This window comes from Protopterus annectens, chromosome 8.part0 (genome assembly GCF_019279795.1).
Source record: "Protopterus annectens isolate FY-2018-M chromosome 8.part0, PAN1.0, whole genome shotgun sequence".
In the NCBI taxonomy this organism is placed as follows: Eukaryota; Metazoa; Chordata; order Ceratodontiformes; family Protopteridae; genus Protopterus; species Protopterus annectens.
The window spans coordinates 1,255,819,777-1,255,841,241 of NC_056741.1; the positions used below are offsets into that span (position 1 = coordinate 1,255,819,777).

At 40.3% G+C, this 21,465-nt stretch overlaps 1 protein-coding gene across 1 annotated transcript in view; it reads left to right on the top strand.

Annotated features, from left to right (window-relative positions):
• Window positions 1-17,389, top strand: part of HAUS5 (HAUS augmin like complex subunit 5) — a 1,223,310-nt gene extending 1,205,921 nt beyond the window's left edge. The window contains exon 21 of the mRNA XM_044080749.1: window positions 16,403-17,389. Within this exon, the coding sequence (XP_043936684.1) occupies window positions 16,403-16,529 (127 nt within the window). The 3' untranslated portion in view covers window positions 16,530-17,389. The remainder of the gene's footprint in view (window positions 1-16,402) is intronic.
• Window positions 17,390-21,465: the final 4,076 nt, after the last annotated feature.

A 21,465-nucleotide genomic window follows, 5' to 3' on the forward strand; every position in this document is an offset into this window, starting at 1 on the left:
TGGTCTTTCTAAACTTCTTTTGAGTAATCGGTATTTCTGGAGGCTTTTAGGATGGGCCCATCTACCTCTTGGGTGACCCCACAGGTGGATGAGCTTTATTGATCTAGTCTCCCACCAGGATTGGACGGAGCCAAACTATGGAACCTATCCATAAGCATGCCAACAGGTTTCTCCACTCACCGTCGAACTGCCCACATTGGAGGAAAATGTATTCCACTAGATGCCATAATAGTGTCAGCAGCCACCAAGGAGCTAGTAGAACAGAGCTCCTCTGTCCACCCCCAAACAAGGAGTCCCAGGAGTTGGACAGATACAGGAAGTGTGGCAACGCCTCAGCAACCTAACTACTTGGCACACTTCACACAATTTCAGAGGGATTTGGTCAAGAAACTCACCAATTCTCTTGAGTGCATGTTGGAGGAGGACCTCACCAAGGTCTCTCACCAATGGTCAACTCTTGCTTCACTGTCCAATTCATTGATGATTTATAGAACCCGTTAAGGTGTCTTTTACTAATGCCCACTTCGATGGGTTTTCTTTATTTTGACCATCTGTTAAGGAAACACTGTCCCACAGCAAGTAAGAGGGCAAAACACTGTCTACTGTAGGGATCAGGTTTTCTTTCCCTCAGAGGCCTTTTTCAAGGTACCAGCGTAGTGGGAAGAAAACGTGTTTCAGAAAATCTAAGTGCTTTCCTAGACACAAATGAAGATTCCTCGTCCAGAGGCAGAGGGCGATAATTTAATAGCGGATGCCCTAGGGGCAAAGGGGGTCAGGAAAATCAGGGCTTTACTGTCAGTGCTCATGAAGCTCTGCCTGGCTGTCCTACTCAGGAGATGGTTGGAGTCAGACTCTCATTGCACCCAGACACCTGGACAAAACTAACAAACCATTACTAGGTGCTAAATATAGTTTCCAGAGGTTACTACATTCCCTTTTTCCTTCCTTCTCACCTATGGAAAGAATCTCCCTGACGTTCCATCCAGTCAGGCTTTGCAAGAGGATCAAAAACTTCTAAAAAAAAAAAAAAAAAAAAAAAGAGTTGTCCAACAGGTTCCAAATGAACAACAAGGATATAGAACTTATTCCCGCTTCTTTTTGGTGCCAAAAAAGATAGGGGACCAAAGGCCTATACAGGACCTGAGCAAACTCAGTTTGTATGTCAAGAAGTCAAAGTTCCACATGATGATGGTTCAGTCCATTCTGCCATTGCTGCACCAGGACAATTGGATATGCTCAGTGGATCTTTAGGATGCATACTATCACATAAAGATCAACAGGCACTCCAGGAGATATCTGCGCGCTGGGAGCCAGTCATTACCAATTCAGAGCACTAACCTTCGGACTCACCACAGCCCCCCTGGGTGTTTACCAAATGTATGTCAGTGGTGGCAGCTCACCTGAGACTGCAGTGATTCCAGGTGTTTGCTTATTGAGATGATTGGCTCCTAATGGCACTGTTGAGGCATCAACTGGTTCTAGCCACCCAGTATCTGTTACACATTTTCAGATATTTGGGAATAAACTTGGCGAAGAAAATGACACCTGTGCAGATGATAGAATTTGTAGGGACACAACTGAAAACAGTCATTCAAATAGGTTTACTATCACATGTTCGACATTACATTGTTCGAATGTGCAGATGTCTGAACCAAATGTTTGCAAATCTGAACACAGAACAGTGTAAATGCCGAACTGAGCATTTCAATGAAGTCGAATGTTGAAAATGTCGACTACACTAAAATGCTCCTACCTACTTAAGATTCAGCAACACATTTTTGCAGGGGGGGGAAATCCCCCTACACACCCCACGCTTGCCATAACACCGAGCGTCATCCCTGAGGCAACAAGTTCAAGTCCTACTGGATACACCTACACCACCCCCAGCAAGATATGTTTTAAGAGCTGTAGGTTCCATGTTGGCTGCCATACTCCTAGTCCAATTGGCAAGATTCTTCATGCGAGTACTTCAGTGGATGTTGGCAGTTCAGTGGTGTATCCTTTATCATCCATTAAATACTCCCATCAAGCTGACCTTAGTATGCAAGCATTATCTCTGATGGTGGTTTCTTTGGTACGATCTTTATCTTGGCAGACCTTTTTCCCTTCCCCCCACAACGGCCAGAGTTAACACAGATGCTTCCTTGATGGGGTACTGGGCACTTTGAAGGAAGATTGGTCCAAGGCTTATGGTCCCCAACAGAGACCAAGTTGTACATCAGTGTTCTAGAGCAAGAGCATTCCTTCTGATGTAGCAAGCCTTCCAAGACTTGCCTTCCTATAGGGACGATAGCAATTCATTCAGACAACATGTCAGTAGTCTGGTATATCAATAAACAGGAGGAACCTGGTCTTGTCCTTATGCAGAGAGGCTGTGGAAGTGTGGGAATGGGTGATCTCTTCAAACCGCTTTCTTGTTGCAATGCACATTCCCGAGGAGACCAGTGTTCTAGCGGACAGACTCAGCAGATGTGTTCTGGATCCACAGAGTGGTCCCTAAATCAATCAGTAGTGAACCAAATCTTCCGGCAGTGGGGCCAACCTTTCTGTGACCTCTTTGCATCTCCCCTGAACACCAACTGCAGCAGGTACTTCACTCTGATCCCCCCAAAGGGGAGTCACCGAGGGGCGCTCTAATTCATAATTGACCTCCGGGTCTCCTGTATGTCTACCTTCCAATTCCGTTAATTTCTGAAGGTTCTTCAGAAAGTCAGCAGGTTAAAGAGAACATTAATCCTCATTGCTCCTTTCTGACTTCATTAATTATGGTTCCCTGTCCTTCGGTCTCACGCCAAATATCCACATGGATACTGAATCCCAGCCAGGATATGATTTCCTACCCATCAGAACTTCATCCCCCCCCCCCAACCTCAAATCCCTAAAACTGACTGACTGTTTTCTCCACTTCCAATGATTCTAAGAAAGTCCAGGCTGGCCTTCCGGATACAGGAGATCATTCTTGCTTCTCAGAAACCCTCTGCCAAAAAGGTGTACAATAGCAGATGGAAGGGATTTTCAATGTGGGCATTGAAACAGGGCATTGATCCATTTACAACTCCTGACTCAGCTTTTCTCCTTTTCCTAAGTTCTCTTTTTCAAGAGGGAGACAGTTTTTCTAAGATTAAGTTACAACTGGCAGAAATTGCTAATTTTCATTTCACAAATAAGTCAGATGTTTAAACTCTTATTTCAGCATCCAAACATGGCCGTTATGAAAGGAATTTTTCTACTCCTTGGGTTCTGACTTTGATTTTGCAAGGTCTTACTCAAAAATCCTTTGGATGGGCTAGTTCCTGCAACACAAAATTTTTATCCTGAAAGACCATTTTCCTTGTGGCTATTACTTCGGCCAAGAGGGTATCGGAATTACAGGCCTTAGCATCAAAACCACCATATATCATCTTTTTCAAAGATAGAGTTTCTCTCAGGACAAACTCTTCTTTTTTTTTGCCTAAAGTGGACGTGGAAGCAAATATAAATCACTCCATTCATCTTCCAGTCTTTTACCCTAACCATTCCAACAAGGGTGAATAAATGCTCCACCTACTTGATGTTCATAGACAGTTGCGTTTCTGTCTGCACAGGACAAAGGAACACAAGAAAGAAGTCTGATCAACTCTTTGCATCTTTTTCACCTAATAGGTTAGGCCAAGCAGTTTCAAAAGTAACCTTGGCTAAAAGAATTACAAATTGCATCTCTACAGTTTATTCCTTGAAAGGATTGAAATTGCTGTGCTCACCGCAAGCTCATTCTACCAGTTCAGTGTGTACTTCTACGTTCTCAGTTAGGACTTCTATTGATGAAATTTGTGCTGCAGCAATCTGGTCAAAATCGCACACTTTTGACTCGCATTATAAGTTGAATATAGTTTCCAGAGACTGAGCATTGGTTCCACGGTGCTCAGGCATATCCTTTCATAGAGGCTGCCTAGGAATTCAGTAGTTGGGGACTCTGACCTTGTCATGAGGAATAATGAAATAGAAATCATCAGATTTAGGAATTATGTACTTACCATAACTTGGTATCTGTGTTACCAATTTCATTATTCCTTACATCCCGTCCAACCTTCCCCCTTCCAGGAAGTCTAGAGGTACTTGGAGGAATTGGAGCTCCATAGCTTTTCTAGTTTGAGCTCCAGATTTGAGTGAGATCAAGTGCTTTATATACATATATATATATATATATATATATATATATGAATAGTGTTTATATTTCCTTTCCTTCTTTGGGTCAGTAAACTCAATCTGAGAAGTTAGGGCTGGTGCAGGGAATTGTGGAAGTGAGAGGAGCATGAGACTTGAAGCATCAGTCTTTTGGAATGGTCGGATCGGATCCGATGTCAGATCCTAAAACCCTGCCATGAGGAATAATGGAATTGGGCAACACAGATAAGTTATGGTAAGTACATAACTCCTAATTATGCCCATAGTAATGACGGACATTGCTTTGAACTAAAATATCCGTTCTTTCTTTTTATTCTGTTCTAAATTTCCAGATAAATTCACCTCTTCAGCTTTACAAGACAGCTTTCCATTTATATTTTTGAAACCCTGTGACTCAGGATGTCTGAATAATTTGTTCTTTATTTTACTCCAAATCATTTGGGAGGAGTTCCTGTGGTTGAACAAACCATTTCAAATTAGACTGCTGGTTGTATAGACTTCCACTGTGATACTCCTGGGAAGTCCATGCATGGAGTCAGCACATCACATCACATTCCAGAAGAGGGGAGCAAGTCTCAACAGCTGTTATTTTTGAAGCATCAACCTAAACTTAATTCCCCACTTTTACCCATCATTAAAAGCCAGGTTGACTAGACATGACACAAATGACGACATATCATTGTACAGTTGTGTGAGTTGTTCACTATAGTAGTAATTGATTCCTTGCAGTTTAGCCTGTCATCCATCATCCCCCTTGTGTACACTCTTAAATGTTTGCTGTTGGCACTTGTGCATTGTTGACAGCTGAATGCAGTAACTGGTGAGATTTTCTTTATAATGAAATGTAGCCTGTTACACAGATGGAAATGTAATAGTATAGTTTTGATAAAATTGCTATGCACTGTAAATTGCTGAGTTTCTGTTCCTCATTTGCTTCACAAGTATCTGATTCTTTCATGAGTTGTGTTTCTCTGATTAAAAGGGGAGTACCTCATTCTACTCTTCAAGAAGGAAGTATTACTTAGCAAAAATGTAAGACAAAGATTCCCACATTGAGTTCGGAGCTGTAATCTTTTATGGATTCTAAGTTGTGAAATGAGAATTATTCAGTCATCTTCTGTTACAGTGAGATCCTCACACAGCTGTACCTTTCCTGTTGTGCGATATATTAGGTTATTTTTCAGGCTGTATTAAACTTCATTCAGCAGTATATGATTTTTATGTGCATCTTTTAAAATTGTTATTTAAGACTTTAAAAGACTATGAAGTTATACAGGTCTTAATTATAGGTGGAAATTAAATTAAGCAGCAACCAAACTTATTTTTAATTAACACAAACTGCTTTGTTGATTGTGCAGTTTAAAAAAAAAATGCACTTTAGTTTGCTTTTGCCTCTTCTTAAAAGTACTCAATTGTATTAATTCTGCTGCAATTATTACTGCTTGGTAGTAGCCTGATTAAATTGTAACTGCCTTTCGGTTTAAGCACTTGGGCTTCGGACCAGTTGTTTTACATTAAGAATGTTTGTGGTCTGCACTGTTGTGGCAGGACAGGTAGCTTACATCCTTCTAAATTGGGAATTGCTGATTGAAGGCTCAGTGTCTGTTGTTCTAAAAATGTATTAGTTCTGGTTTAAGCACTTAAGCTTCAGGCCAGTTATTTTACATTAAGAAGGTTTGTGGTCTGCACTCTTGTGGGAGGAGAGGTTGGATTCTGCCCTTCTGAGATGGGAATTTCTGGTTAAAGGATTATTGTGGCTGCTTATTTGAACTGTTTCTTTCTGAAATTGGTGTACCTTGTTTGCCGTAGCATAGACTAGATTCAGGCATGCTGAATCTAGCTTTGTTTGTATAACTTGAGCACTAATCTAGGCCATCTTTTTTTGGACAAGGTTCCTCTGCGCCCTAGTGGCAGGAGTGTGTAGTTATAAGTCTGATTGAAGACTCCTGGAACAGGGCTCAGATTTGAGCTTTTTTACTGGTTAATTGGGTAATTTGTTTAAATCAGTTTGCTCGTTTTCTATTGTTATATAAAAAAATTGCACTTTATTAATCTGCTTTCACTGTATTTGTGTTTCTTCCTACTTTATTGCATTTATTCTGCTGCATTTATTACTGCTTATTAGTAGCCTGATTAAATTGTAACCGTTATTCTAAGCCTTTGGTTGAAGTACTTGGGCTTCAGACCAGTTGTTTTACATTAAGAAGGTTTGTGGTTTGCACTGTTGTGGCAGGACAAGTAGATTACATCCTTCTAAGTTGGGAGTTGCTGATTGAAGGCTTCGTGTCTGTTATTCTAAGTGTGTAATAGTTCTGGCTTAAGCTCTTGGGCTTCGGGCCAGTTATTTTACATTAAGAAGGTGTGATGTGCACTCTTGTGGGAGGAGAGGATAAATTCTGTACTTCTGAGCTGGGAGTTTCTGGTTAAAGGCTTATTGTGCCTGCTTATTTGAACGGTTTCTTTCTGAAATTGGTATGCCTTTTTTGCTCTAGCATAGACTAAATTCAGACTTGCTGAATCTAGCTTTGTTTGTATAACTTGAGCACTAATCCAAACCATCTTTTTTTTTTTTGGAGAAGGTTCCCCTGCACCCTAGTGACAGGAGTGTGCAGTTAGAACTTGTCTGATCAAAGACTGCCAGAACAGGGCTCAGTTTTTAGCTTTTTATTGGTTAGTTTGTGTAAATCAGTTTGCTCATTTGCTATGGTTATATAAAAAAATACACTTTATGCATCAATGCTTAGCTAGGATTAAAGTATTCCTGGCGCCATAAAGTCTGCTCTTCAAATTTTCCCTTAGAACTAGCCATTTTTTTTTAGTTTTAGCACTGAAATCTGTTTCTTTGAGCTCAGCACTTGTTCAGAACTTGTAAGCACTAAATAAGCTAGAAATTACTACAGCACTCAACTTTCCTCACTTGTCTAGAGGAAAACAGTTTTTAGTACTTAATAAACACCTATCCAGGCATGTCTAAGGGTCAGCTCCTGGTGTTTTCTCCTGTCTACCTGATTAATCTGGGCATCTTGGGACAATGCAGCAGTTGCCTCATGTACACAGACAACCCTCTCCTCCTACCACCCAGCACTACAACCTGTGAGAGATGCACTTATATAGCCAAACTGGAAGCAAAGCTCTCTTCAACCAAGACTGGACTAGACAGTCAAGAGGAGAAGGTAAACACATGCACCACACCACACTCATCACATAGTCCCTCAAAACATACACCACCAAAACACGCACATAGCAACACAAAACACACACATTTGCGGAGGCTTTCAAAAAAATCTGCGTAAGCAACAGAGACATCCAAAGCAGAAACGCATGCAACCTCCACCACCTAACACAGCCCAAGTGACACATAGCCCACAAACTGAGTGTGCCACTTAACCTCAGCCCATAAGGCATAACAGCCCATAAGGCATAACAACGTACCCAGCACTCTAGTCATAGGTGACTGTATAGTCAGGCACACTGATGTTCCACTCACCAGGCTAAAGAAGGAGAAATTTACAGTCAGCTGCCTGTCAGACGCCAGGATCCACCAAATAATGCATGCACTCAAGTCACTCCACAACAAGTACAAATATGACTCAGTCATTGTCCATGTTGGTGTGAATGACCTGAGACATACCTCCCTGGACTACATGAAAAGAGACATGGAGGAACTCTCCGATCTTGTAGCCCAGGCAGGTATGACCCTAGCTCTGAGTAGCATCCTGCCATCACCCAGAATGATACCACAGTACAAGGACAAAATGATTGATTTCAGCAATTGGCTAAGCTCCTGGTGTCATTCTAAGGGGATCCAGTATCTGTCTGTCTGGGATGACATGATCGACAGACCATGATGCTTTGCCAGAGATGGCCTGCACCTGTCACCCTTGGGATTCCGGATACTGGCTAAGGCTCTTGCCACTCCTATAGTGCCTTTTTTAGGCAAGGTTCAAATGAAAAAATTCACCAACATAACCGGAACAAGCAAGCAAAATCTGAGGGTAATGCTACTCAATGCTAGAAGTCTAAACCTCAAAATAAATTCACTCGAGGCACTCCTTAAAAAGGAGAACATCAACATCTGTGCAGTTACAGAGACCTGGTTCAAGGCTCCAGAGATCACCCCTGCATTACCAGGCTATAATTCATACCACACCTTTCGGCCACCTAACCTGGATCGAAACACTAAAGGTGGAGGCGTGTCCATATTCATTAAGGATATCCACACCTCCAGGCTAGTTGCTCAGCATAATGCATCCAAGATTATCCAAGTGCAACTAACTGGGCAAGACCGCAATCCAAATTGTAACTTGCTACAGATCCCCCACCATGCCCCAGGATTCCCACTCCTCATTTCTTGATACACTGGAAAATATTAGGGTACAACCCAGCACCTTTAATAATGGATGATTTAAACTACCCCACAATTAACTGTGAAAACTACTCTTATACCAACTCTTTTGCACAACGTTTTCTGAAATTCATAAATTCCAACGCATTGGATCACCTTATCCACAGCCCCACCAGGGGCAACAATATCCTAGATCTGGCCATTACCAACATGGGCAACCAGTGTTCCACACCAGAGGTCAATTCCTCGTTGGTCAGATCCAACCACAAGCTAATCAGCCTAGGCATCCACATCCCAGCTGTACCCCCCCCCCCCCTTTGGAAACTGCCATAAAAAAAATTTCCAAAGCCATCTTCACAGTTCTTAAGACAGATGTGGCAAACTTCACAACACCCATGCAGGCGAACAATAGAGGTACAACTGCTGAATCCTGCACGGATGCACTTTATAAGAACTTAAACAAGTGCATGGATTGTGCTATCCCTAAAAGAACCAAGATGCTATCCTCCAAAAAAAAGGAAGCCAATCTGGTAGTCCCCCGCCATAAACAAACTCTACAACAGAAGAAAGAAGCTGTTGCAAAAAAAGATTAAAATCCCATGACTGGAAGAACTTCCTGGTCAGCCTCAGTAAGAAGCTGAGATCTCTCATAAAATCCTCCAAAGCAAGTTATGAAAACAAAATCGCCACTGATTCTAATGACAACCACAAAGCATTTTATAGCTATGTCAAGAATCTCACTGGTAACACTCAGATCTGCTCTGAGTTACAGCACAATGGCACTAAATATACAGAACCAACTGATATTGCCAGCATCCTGGCAGATGGATTCAGTGCTAACTTTACCCCACCCCCCACCCCCTAAAGGGCCCATCTCTGTACCAGAAGAATGCAAAGTTCCTGTAATCATGGCTGCAAAGGTAAAAACCACACTCTCCAAAGCCAAGAACATTGCATCCATGGGACCTGACAACATCCCAGGCTGCATTCTACATGAACTACAGAATGAAGTGGCACCCCACCTAAGCACCATGTTCAATCATAGCCTCACCTCAGGCTTTGTGCCCACTATAGGAGGTAGTCTACTTAACATCGAAAGTGTGATAAGAGACCTTGGGACACAGGTGGACAGTAGTCTCTCCTTTGATAATCACATTGCCACAGTAGTCAGGAAATCCTTCTGCATGGCACACCTCGTCATAAAAGGTTTCTCATCCAGGAAAAAAAGAGATCATTGTTCCCCTCTACTCGTCACTCAGACCCATTACAGAGTACATTATAGAGTACAACACCCCTTTTGGCATGTACCTCACAAGACATCTGCAACAACTGGAAAGGCCGCAGAAATACCTCACAAAGAGGATTACTGGCCTCAAACAGATGCCCTACGCAGACTCTCTCAAAAAACTCCAGGTTTACTCCTTCGCATATCACCTACTCGGAGGCAATCTCTGCCTAACATACAAAGCTATGTCAAACACAGAGCTGTTGGACATGCTCCATTTAAAGAAATCCCAATCCCTCCAAGCTACATGCTCTAGGGACCTAAACCTTGTTACCACAATAAACAGAGCATGCTGGAGGGATAGATTCTTGTCCCAGAGACTTCCCATACACTGGAACAAACTACCTATCTATAGCAAACAAAGCTCCTCATTAGCACTCTTCAAAAAAAAAAAAATCTTGATTGGATGGGAAATAGGAAATTCACCCCGGGGATCACCTCTGTGGCTCTGCTGAACAGGGACACAGGAAAATAATTTTCTTGGGTGGAGAAAGCCAGGGTACCTTTTTTGGCCTGGCTTGTATAGGCCCTAGGGCTGATAGTACCTACCTATGAACCTATTCATTTAATCATTCCATTTGCAGAGAATATGTGACTCAAAAACAGTCACTTGGATTTACTCACATTTTCAATCAAGTTAATTCAGTGTTTTGTCTTCTGTGAAGTTGTCATATTTTGTCTTTTTTTCAAATCTTTCTTCTTGTGTCACCTTTCTTTAATAAGGCTGGGCTTTGTGTGAGGGAGTGGACTTAGCATCCTGGTCATTTCATAATAGAAGTAAATGGCATGGTTAAATGGTCGTCAGATGAAATCCAAGACAAATATGATCATAGTTTACATGGTAAAAACAATACCATCAAAGACCCAATAAATGTGTCCAAAAATTGAAATATTTAAAAGCAGGAACCAATAAGGACACATCCACGGCTGATGTTTCCAGTATAAAAAACTTTACTAGTGCACAGAAATATACACAAGGGCTTTCACAGGATTGCTTCATCAGGTGTAATAAAAGCACACTTCAGAAATCACACCCTTTTAAACAGTTAGTAAAATCACATGACATCATCCAATTAACAAACTTAGAGAAACTACACTAGCAGAAAATGAACATACATTACTACTAAGTTATATTCAAGCACTCATATCTAATAACTAAAAAAATGTTTAAAAAAAACTACATTCTGAGAGGTCTGGACTTTAATTTGGGTCAAAGTGGTACATATTCATGTAATCCACTCCCTGCATCAGCTCTCATCCTAATTATCCATGTAGACTCTTAATTCCTCTGTTCCTAACCGTACATCACCTATTCTAACATTTTCATAAATCCTTCTTATTAGAAACTTAAAATAGTGCGTAGAATCAGTGTTATTAACATATTTGGCAAGGGCATTAACACAATTCAACTTACTAATACTATAAATGTGCTCCCTTATGCGATCTTTAAAAGGTCTATCCGTCTTGCCAATATAAAATTTACTGCATTGTATGCGATGGGCAAGATATATAACATGTTCTGTTGTACAAGTAGCTGGAATATTGAATTTATAAGTTTTCTTTTGATCAGGATGATAAAAGCTACTACCAGTATCCAAGCCTGGCAATATTTACATCTACCACAAGGCATAGTGCCTGTACGTTCCATGTTATGAGGGCCATCCTTAGGCTAACATAATCTCCTTTTTAGAGACTTGCTATTTCTAAACATAAATTTAGGTTCAGAATCAATAAAGCTAGCCACATCAGCATCTATAGTAAGAATGTTCCAGTGCTTTCTTATTATTTTCATATACTTAAAATCCAAGGTTTAACATAAAGGAACTTTTAGTTTGGTACCAATTACACCCTTCTTTTTAAATCTGTTCATCACCCCATCCCTTGCAGAAAAATATGGTTGAGCTTGAGTACACCTTTTTTCTACTACTGCTGAAACATTAGGTGAAATCATATGATCATTATAGCCCCTATCCTGTAAATGACTAATAGCTACGTCAACTTGCTGAACAAAGTCAGCTTCTCTAACATTAAGTCTCGAGGCCCTATAAATTTGATTGCGCACAGCATTCATGAAAATATAGGGAGGGTGTGAACTCTCTCTATGCAAAAGATGATTAATATGGCATTCCTTTCTGTATAATTTGGTATAAATTTCACCTGTACAATCCCTAATTACTTTGACATCAAGAAAATCAATTTCAGACATAGGATGCTTAAAGGTAAAACGCAGATATTGTGTTGTGTTATTCAAATAAGCTTGAAACTCCAGAAAAAGTTCATATGTACTACCCCACAAAATAAAAAGATCTACGAATCTTCTATAAAATAAAATAAAACTCTTATATGGGCCATGCAATATGTGCTGTAACTCCCAAGCAACCATTACAGCATTGGCGTAACTATTAGTACATGCAGTGCCCATAGCCATGCCATTGCATTGCTTGTAACATTGTTGGCCAAATATAAAAATATTGTGTTCCAAAACTATTTCTAAAAGTTTAGTCAATAAATCAGTTTTCTGTGGATCAAAATTAGAATAAGTTTTCATAAAACACTGCACACTCAGAATCCCCTCATAATTAGGAATCACCGTAAATAATGAGACCACATCCATAGTAATAAACATACATTCCTTGCAGTTATTATCATTAGTATAACCATATAGGTCTCCCAAACAATGTTCTGTATTCCTTAGGAGATGCTCTAAATTATCCAAAATAGGCCGCAAGTTCTTTTCAATGTACATAGAGACGGTCTCAGTGCTCCAATTTCTACCCGAGACTGTAGGTCTCAACTGTGGATTTAATTTATTTTTATGGAGCTTAGGTAGATCTTGTATAAGGGGTGTATTGTAGGCTTACTAACAAAAAATATGCAAATAAATCATCATTTATCAAATTAATTTCCAACAGGTCTGTTCTTCAGTGACCTTCATATAAAATGAAGCATCATTCAACATACTACTAATTTTTTCTACATACCAGGACCTATCCAAAATTACTAGAGGGCCACCTTTGTCGGCTGGTGGAATAGTAATATTAGAATTCATCTCCAGACCTCTCAAGGCCATCTTTTCTGCTCTACTCAAATTAGAAACATTCCTACCATAATGTACCTCAGTTTGTTTAAAGTTAAGGTCATAGATATCCTGCGCACACAATTTCTCAAAAGCAGCTATAAGAGAGTTCATTTTTGGTACAAACGTACTAGGTTGCTTAAAGACAGTGTCATTGGTAGTTAAAAAATCTTTTTCATTATTTGCACTGCAGCCATTATACATCAGTTTTAGCATTAAATTTCTGGTAAATTTCTTAATATCAAAAATTACATCTGTAAAATCGGATGCTACAGAAGGTATAAAGGATAATCCCTTACACAAAACATTAAGCTCTGGTTCAGTTAATACAGTGCTTGAAAGATTGTATACTAAGCCCTTTTTGCTTTGAAAAGGCTTTCTTTATCGTATTCTGCTGTTTTACAGTACCTTCCCATTTCCTTTTGGCGCTGTTCCTGCTCCAACTCCGTCCACACTCCTCCTGATACCTCAGACTCTGCTCCTTTATTGGTAGCAGAAAATTCGGGGCCTCCGATTCAAGAGATGCATTCACAGATATGCTTTCTAACTGTTTCTTACCAGGCTCAGAATGTACCTTGGCCATAGTAACGGACAACACAACACAGAGTCTAACTGCTGTTGGTAAAGAATTGGGAGTGCGTAGGAAAGTGGCCGTTACTACGGCCGAGGTACATCCTGAGCACTGTATTAACTGAACCAGAGCTTAATGTTTTGTGTAAGGGATTGTCCTTTATACCTTCTGCAGCATCCAATTTTATGGATGTAATTTTTGATATTAAGAAATTTACCAGAAATTTAATGCTGAAACTGATGTATAATGACTGCAGTGCAAATAATGAAAAAGATTTTTTAACTACCAATGACATTGTCTTTAAGCAACCTAGTACGTTTGTACCAAAAATGAGCTCTCTTATAGCTGCTTTTGAGAAATTGTGTGCAGAATATGTATGACCTTAATTTTAAACAAACTGAGGTACATTATGGTAGGAATGTTTCCAATTTGAGTAGAGAGGAAAAGATGGCTTTAAGAAGTCTAGAGATGAACACTAATATTACTATTCGACCAGCCGACAAAGGTGGCCCTCTAGTAATTTTGGATAGGTCCTGGTATGTAGAAAAAATAACTAGTATGTTGAATGATGCTTCGTTTTATATGAAGGTCTCTGTAGAACAGATGAAAGTCATTATTTATGATGTGCAAATCCTTTTAAAGTGCCTGTTGGAAATTAATTTGATAAGTGATGATTTATTTGCATACTTTTTTATCAGTAAGCCTACAATACCCCTCATACAAGGTTTACCTAAGCTCCATAAAGTCAAGTTAGATCCACCGTTGAGACCTATAGTCACCGGTAGAAATTGGAGCACTGAGACTGTCTCTATATATGTTGAAAAGAACTTGCGGCCTACTTTGGATAATTTAGAGCATGTCCTAAGGAATACAGAGCATTTTTTGGGAGACCTGTATGGTTATACTAATGATAACTGCAAGGGATGTATTTTTGTTACTATGGATGTGGTCTCATTTACGATGATTCCTAATTATGAGGGGATTTTGAGTGTGCGATGTTTTTTGAAAACTTATTCTAATTTTGATCCACAGAAAATTGATTTATTGACTAAACTTTTAGAAATAGTTTTTGAACACAATATTTTTATATTTGGCCAACAATGTTACAAGCAATGCAATGGCGTGGCTATGGGCACTGCGTGTGCTAATAGTTACACCAATGCTTTAATGGTTGCTTGGGAGTTACAGCACATATTGCAGGGCCCATATAAGAGTTTTATTTTATTTTATAGAAGATTCGTAGATGATCTTTTTATTTTGTGGGGAAGTACATATGAACTTTTTTCTGGAGTTTCAAGCTTATTTGAATAACACGACACAATATCTGTGTTTTACTTTTAAGCATTCTATGTCTGAAATTGATTTTCTTGATGTCAAAGTAATTGGGGATTGTACAGGTGAAATTTATACCAAATTATACAGAAAGGAATGCCACGTTAATCATCTTTTGCATAGAGAGAGTTCACACCCTCCCTATATTTTCAAGAATGTTGTGCGCATTCAAATTTATAGGGCCTCGAGACTTAATGTTAGAGAAGTTGACTTTGTTCAGCAAGTTGACGTAGCTATTAGTCATTTACAGGATAGGGGCTATAATGATCATATGATTTCACCTAATGTTTCAGCAGTAGTAGAAAAAAGGTTTACTCAAGCTCAGCCATATTTTTCTGCAAGGGATGGGGTGATGAACAGATTTAAAAAGAAGGGTGTTTTTGGTACCAAACTAAAAGTTCCTTTATGTTGTACCTTGGATGTTGATAAGTATATGAAAATAATAAGAAAGCATTGGAACATTCTTACTATAGATGTTGATGTGGCTAGCTTTATTGATTCTGAGCCTAAATTTATGTTTAGAAATAGCAAGTCTCTAAAAAGGAGATTATGTTATCCTAAGGGTGGCCCACATAACATGGAACGTATAGGCACTATGCCTTGTGGTAGATGTAAATATTGCCAGTACTTGGATACTGGTAGTAGCTTTTATCATCCTGATCAAAAGTAGACTTATAAATTCAATATTCCAACTACTTGTACAACAGCACATGTTATATATCTTGCCCACTGCATACAATGCAGTAAATTTTATATTGGCAAGAAGGATAGACTCTTTAAAGATCATGTAAGGGAGTACATTTATAGTATTAGTAAGTTGAATTGTGTTAATGCCCTTGCCAAACATGTTAATAACACTGATTCTATGCACTATTTTAAGTTTCTAGTAATAGGAAGGATTTATGAAAATGTTAGAACAGGTGGTATACGATTAAGAACAGAGGAATTAGAGTCTACATGGATAGTTAGGATGAGAGCTGATGCAGGGAGTGGATTAAATGAATGTGTACCACTTAGACCCACATTAAAGTCCAGACCTCTCAGAAGGTAGTTTTTTAAAAAATGTTTAGTTATTAGATATGAGTGCTTGAATATAACTTAGTAGTAATGTATGTTCATTTTCTGCTAGTGTAGTTTCTCTTTAAGTTTGTTAATTGGATGATGTCATGTGATTTTACTAACTGTTTAAAAGGGCGTTATTTTTGAAGAGTGCTTTTATTACACCTGATGAAGCAATCCTGTGAAAGTGCTTGTGTATATTCTGTGCACTAGTAAAGTTTTTTATACTGGAAGCATCAGCCGGGGTTGTCTCCTTATTGGTTCCTGCTTTTAAATAGTTTACATGGTGCCAAGAATCTGTGGAAGGCAGCATTCATAATAAAGAAGAGTCTTAAGACTAGCTCCACTTAACTTGTCAACAAATTAGATAAATATGTAAAGTAAACAGTAAACATTATACTGACTTTAGTAAACAATTATTCCCCAGTGAAGCATCAGGCTTGCATGACTTTTGAAAATTTATTGTTTGTTTTTTGTAGTCTGTTTTGTCATAACACTTATGTGCGCATGATGTTTATATTCATTAAATCCTCACTGGTATCTAATATTGTTTTGTTCATGTTTTTTAAGGCTGGAACAGCCTGCTCAGTTTACACTTCCATGGGAAAAACGGCATGGACTGAGCCTACAGCAGTGGCATGAAAGATGGACCCTGGCTGTAAAAGCGCTTCAAGAGAAGCAGGGAAACTGGACATAATCCACAACAAGGCACAAAATGTGCGTCAGGACTAGGGATGGAAACTTATGCAACCACCCTCTGGCACCTTGGCTGGATGCAATTCATGGGGCAAAAACTCAAACACCATTTCATGACTAATTTTATTTATATATATTCCAATCAGTGAAAAGGCAGGAACAAAAAAAATAAAGCGAATGTTGAGTTTTTAAAGTGAAACAAAGTACAGTGTTTTTATGGTAGCCAGAGTCAAAATAATGGAAATGGAACTGTATGTCTTTAAAAAGTACATGAAAAATGCAGTACATGAATGTAAAACATTGTACTGTGAAACTCAGAGGGGCTTCACGTTTCATTACAGCAGTGACTTTAAAAAGAGGCTTCCAGCACTGGACATAACAAGGGACTTGCTGTCTTGGGTCTGAGATGTCTTCTGTTATCACCATGCTACTTTTCGTTCGAAGGATTTGGCAGATATGTAGTTTGAAAAATCTTTCAAACCTCAACATTGTGCTCAGTAAACATATAGAAGCTGACTAAAACCTGAGAAGATGCTTTCAGCCTGGTAAATTTAATGAATGCCTTGTTTAAGCTGTAGCTAGATGAATAGTTTAATAGTCAATTTCTTGTGATGATGGTGCAGTATTATATTGCCTGGCCTTCTCTCGCTGTCCTTAATGGAAGCTGTAAGAGAATATGGTATGCTTCTGTCAGGTTTGGTACATGTTAACAAGTTATGGAACTGTGGGCCAGATGGTTTTGATCATAGAAGGAGTGGTCAGATTTGTTCTCTGCATACCTTTTCATATATAACAGCATTCATGAAATGGGTGATTTGAGTTGTCCTGTATTGATGAAAATAAAGATGTTTTTAAAATGTTTTGATGCATCAAACCTTTCGTTTGCAGTTAAAGTACAGTAGGCTCATTTTTTTGTAATTCACCTAGTCTACAGAATAATGTACCAGTACTAAACATGTCACCTGAAATATTTGGCATTTCGGTAAGTCTGTTGTACAGTCATTGTAAAAACACATTAACCCTGCAGTTACAAAACTGACATCTGTAATTGTTATTAAGTCATGATAACACGTGTTATAACTGTTCAGTCAAGCTCGTTTTGTCAAGAATTGGATCATTTTTATTCAGTATGCATTGCTGAGTTGATCTTATGTATTTTAATACTGAATTTAAAACTGTAAACTTTGTATAGCCTTATGGCTCAAGTACAATTTGAAAAGGGTCTTAGGATAAACCAGCTTACTCAGTCACTAAATCAGAAACTTTCTGTAAAAATATAATCTTTTATACTGACTTTAGTAAACAGTTTCTCCACAGGTTTGCATTTATTTCTCTCGTATGACATTTGTAATACAGTTTGTGTATGTTTGACAGCAACATTTTCATCAGTTCCACATCATCAGCGTTAAAATTGGAAATTTATTTCTGAAAATAATCTGGGGAGTACCCACAGCAGAAGTGACTTGCTACAAAAACTTAGGAAGTTGCAGATCTTGGTTATGTGCTTTCTTCAGACAGCTACTAGACCAGACTACTACCTGTGCAAATCTGATGCTTTTAGCAACTTGGTTTCTTACTTTATTGCAGTGTTATTTTATTTTACCTTTGAGATCTGATGTTTTCATTTTCCTTCATTCCTCACTGTATGGGTCACGGATCCATCCTCTGATCCAGCTCAGTCAAATTTACTTACTGTCGGATCTGACTCTTGAGTTCCCCCCTTTACCTATAATGCTTCAGATCCCTGTAATACATCAAATCTCATTTGCTGCTTCTACACGTCAGATGTGGATCGTGCTGTCTTGTCCTTTAGGGATGATTTATCACTCATATTTGTAAGCTAAAAAGCAAAATGTTATATTTCTTCATATATTTCCTCTCTGTCATCCTTCCTCCCTTTTTCGTTAATTATTGGGTTTTTCTCAGTTAGGTTTTAAACTTTTCCTATCCGTTTCTCTCAGGATACTGTTTTTTTTTTTTGTTTTACCATCATTGGTAAATTCTCCTTTCCTTTCTTTCTTAAAGGTTTCCTACCTATTGTTAGGGTATTACTAATTTACCGTTGATGGTATTCCATCTTTCTGTATATTTTATATTTTGTATGAAAAACGATCTGATATTGTTAATCCTCGTTCATTCCTTATGTATGGGTATCGGTTCCGACCTCAGAACTGAGCCAGCCATCTTCCAAGCTCGCGTCAGCTACAAACTCTCAAGCTAAACTCTTACCCAGAATTCCCCTCTCCCTGTTACCCCAGATTTTGTTTGCCGCATTGCAATTCGGTCATGTCAAGCTGCTTCTCTTGAGCTAAGTGTAGATATTTGTTGTCAGACTAGTCTAATATAACCTTTTCTGTCAGAAAGTTTCTAAGTCGTCTCTTACCCTATCGCATTTAGGGATTATTTTTTCTTGAGTTTCCTTCTCTTTACTCTGCACTTTTTACCGCAAGATATTTCTCCCTTACCATTGTTGGTAAACCCTTCCTTTTCATTACCTTCGGGTATTCTTTTGTACCATTGCTGGTACCCTTTCTTCCATCTCCTTTTCTATCATGGCAGATAAAAAAGGTAGTCCAGGATTTAAAAGGTGTTCTGATTGTGGACACAAATTACCTACATCAAAGCACACTCTTTGTGCGTTTATTGCTTGGGTGTGTCTCACTTATCTGTTGACCTGCCCTGTGGTATTTGTAAAAAATTTTCCAATAGAGCTTTGATTGAAAGGAAAAATAAGTTGTTGCTGAAGGGACTTCTCAAATCTCCCTTTTCAGAGGCTATTTCTGGGTCAGAGGCTTCAACCCCTCCTAGAGCCCATAAGAAAATTTTGGATGATCCTACTAAGGCCAACTCTTTGCCTTCGTCCCCAGCTGGGGACTCCCGCCAACCAAGACCTAAGAATGCTAAAGTTTCTGCTTCGGAGCTCACTCAGTCGGCCCCAGCACTTTCGGTGCCTAGACCTTCGGCACGAAAGCCTTCGGTGCCATCAGTGATCTCTACTCCGTCTACAGTAGCCTTTACCATATCGGTACCGAGGGGCACCTCAGTTCAGACTACTTGCAACTACTACATCGGCACCGACTGGTCGGCTCCGACATCTTACTCGGAACCGACGCCTCAGTTATTGGCACCAATTTTTCGGTTCCAGCTTCGGTACCGGCAACCACTTCGGCACCAATCTTTTTGTCAGTGCAGACCGTGACCTCTGCACCAATGATTTCCTCGGTGCAGACACCCGTAGTCCAGTCTCTCTCGGTACCGTTGTTCTCAGTGTGGACTAGTGAGGTGGGCACCAAGCTTGTCTCTTCTGTGGACAGACCTGCTTTCCCCCACAGTCTCTGTGAGATCCACTAGAAGCCTTTCCGCACACATGTTGTGTCTTGTGGATCAAGTGCTTCTGGCCAGAGGTATCCCACCCCCCAGGACCTATCCTTCCTTCGGAGGTGATCACCCATTGCCAAAGACCCCTTCTTATTCTCCTCCTTCATTGCCTTTGAATTCCATTGATATAGCACAGTCTTCCCCCTCTACAGTTCCCTTTATGGATCTCACTAAAGAACCGCAGTTGCCTTCGTGGCAGGAGAGTTTTGCTACGACCCAGGATGACAGTTGTGACATGCGTAATTTGTTTCACAGCCATCCGGGGACTCCGGGTCGGCAGGCTGAGCCAATTAGGGGGAGGGGTGACCCCTGTCCTGGACACTCACCCCTCTTCATGTGGACCAGCCTTTCAACTGATGGAGAAGGCTTTGGCTTCTGCTGGCGATACTGTGCTGTCAATCTCCCTGCCCTCCTCTGGACCACTGTATTCACAAGTCGCACCTAGCGGACACCGGGAGCAAGGGCCTCAGGACATATTCCGACAGGAAACACCCTTTCCGTTGTCTTCCTCAACTTCCCCCTGTGAGGAAGTTCACCTGAAAAGTTTGTGCAAGAGGAAACACATGGACTCCACAGAGGAGTCCCTCACTGAAGGCATAGACTTTGATGAGAGGGAAGGATCCCCTCGGTCACCCGCTGAGGTATCCTTTGGTAATATCCTCGAAATCCTTAAACAGAGAGGTGACTGTCAGCCCCCTAATCCGACCTCTGAGGAGTCTGTGTTCCTGCAGGCTTTTCGCGCCCGCCCCACCTACCTCCTGGGTTACTCCACCTGCCGATGAACTTGTCCAGCTCATCGTGCAGCATGCGTGGAAGGCTCCTGACACCATCGAGGCTATTCCCTGGAGGCCAGATAAGATTTTTTCCCCTCCTGCTACGGATTCCCATTGGTCTAAAAATCTTCCTGTGGATGCTCTGGTGGTGGCGGCTGCAACCAAAAAGGATCTGGCAGAAGAAGAAAGCCAGACTGTCCACCTGCCCAACAAAGAGTCCCGGGCCCTGGACAGGATAGGGCAGCGCACCTTTGCTATCAGGTCCCTGAATTATATGGCACACTTTACCAGGCTTCAAAGGGATTTAATTTCCGAGCTCTATGAAACCTTGGCTGGTGCCGTGTCTGATGAGGTCCGTGACAAAGTGACCCCTCAGCTGGCCACCATTGAGTCAATATCTAACTCCTCCATGCGACTGATATCTCACACATCAGAAGGAGCAGCTAAAAAAGCGGGTTCAGCTGTGGTCTTGAGACAACAAGCCTGGATGCACTTTTGCAATTTTGTGGAACCGTTTAAGGCTTCCTTTCTTAATGCTCCCATTGAGGCCTCTTCATTGTTTGGACCCAAAGTTAAAAGCACACTGGCCAGATGTGAACAGGACGGTAAGACCCTTTCTGCCATAGGTGTCTGTTATTCTTCCCCTCAACGTGCTTTCTCCCGAAACCAAAAGAGTGGGAAGATATGGTTCAAGAAGTCTCAGGGTCCTTTCCGTGACACACAGGCTGAGTTCTCCCCTAGAGGTAGAGGGGGAAACTCACAGGGAAGACACCCCTTTTAAGGCAG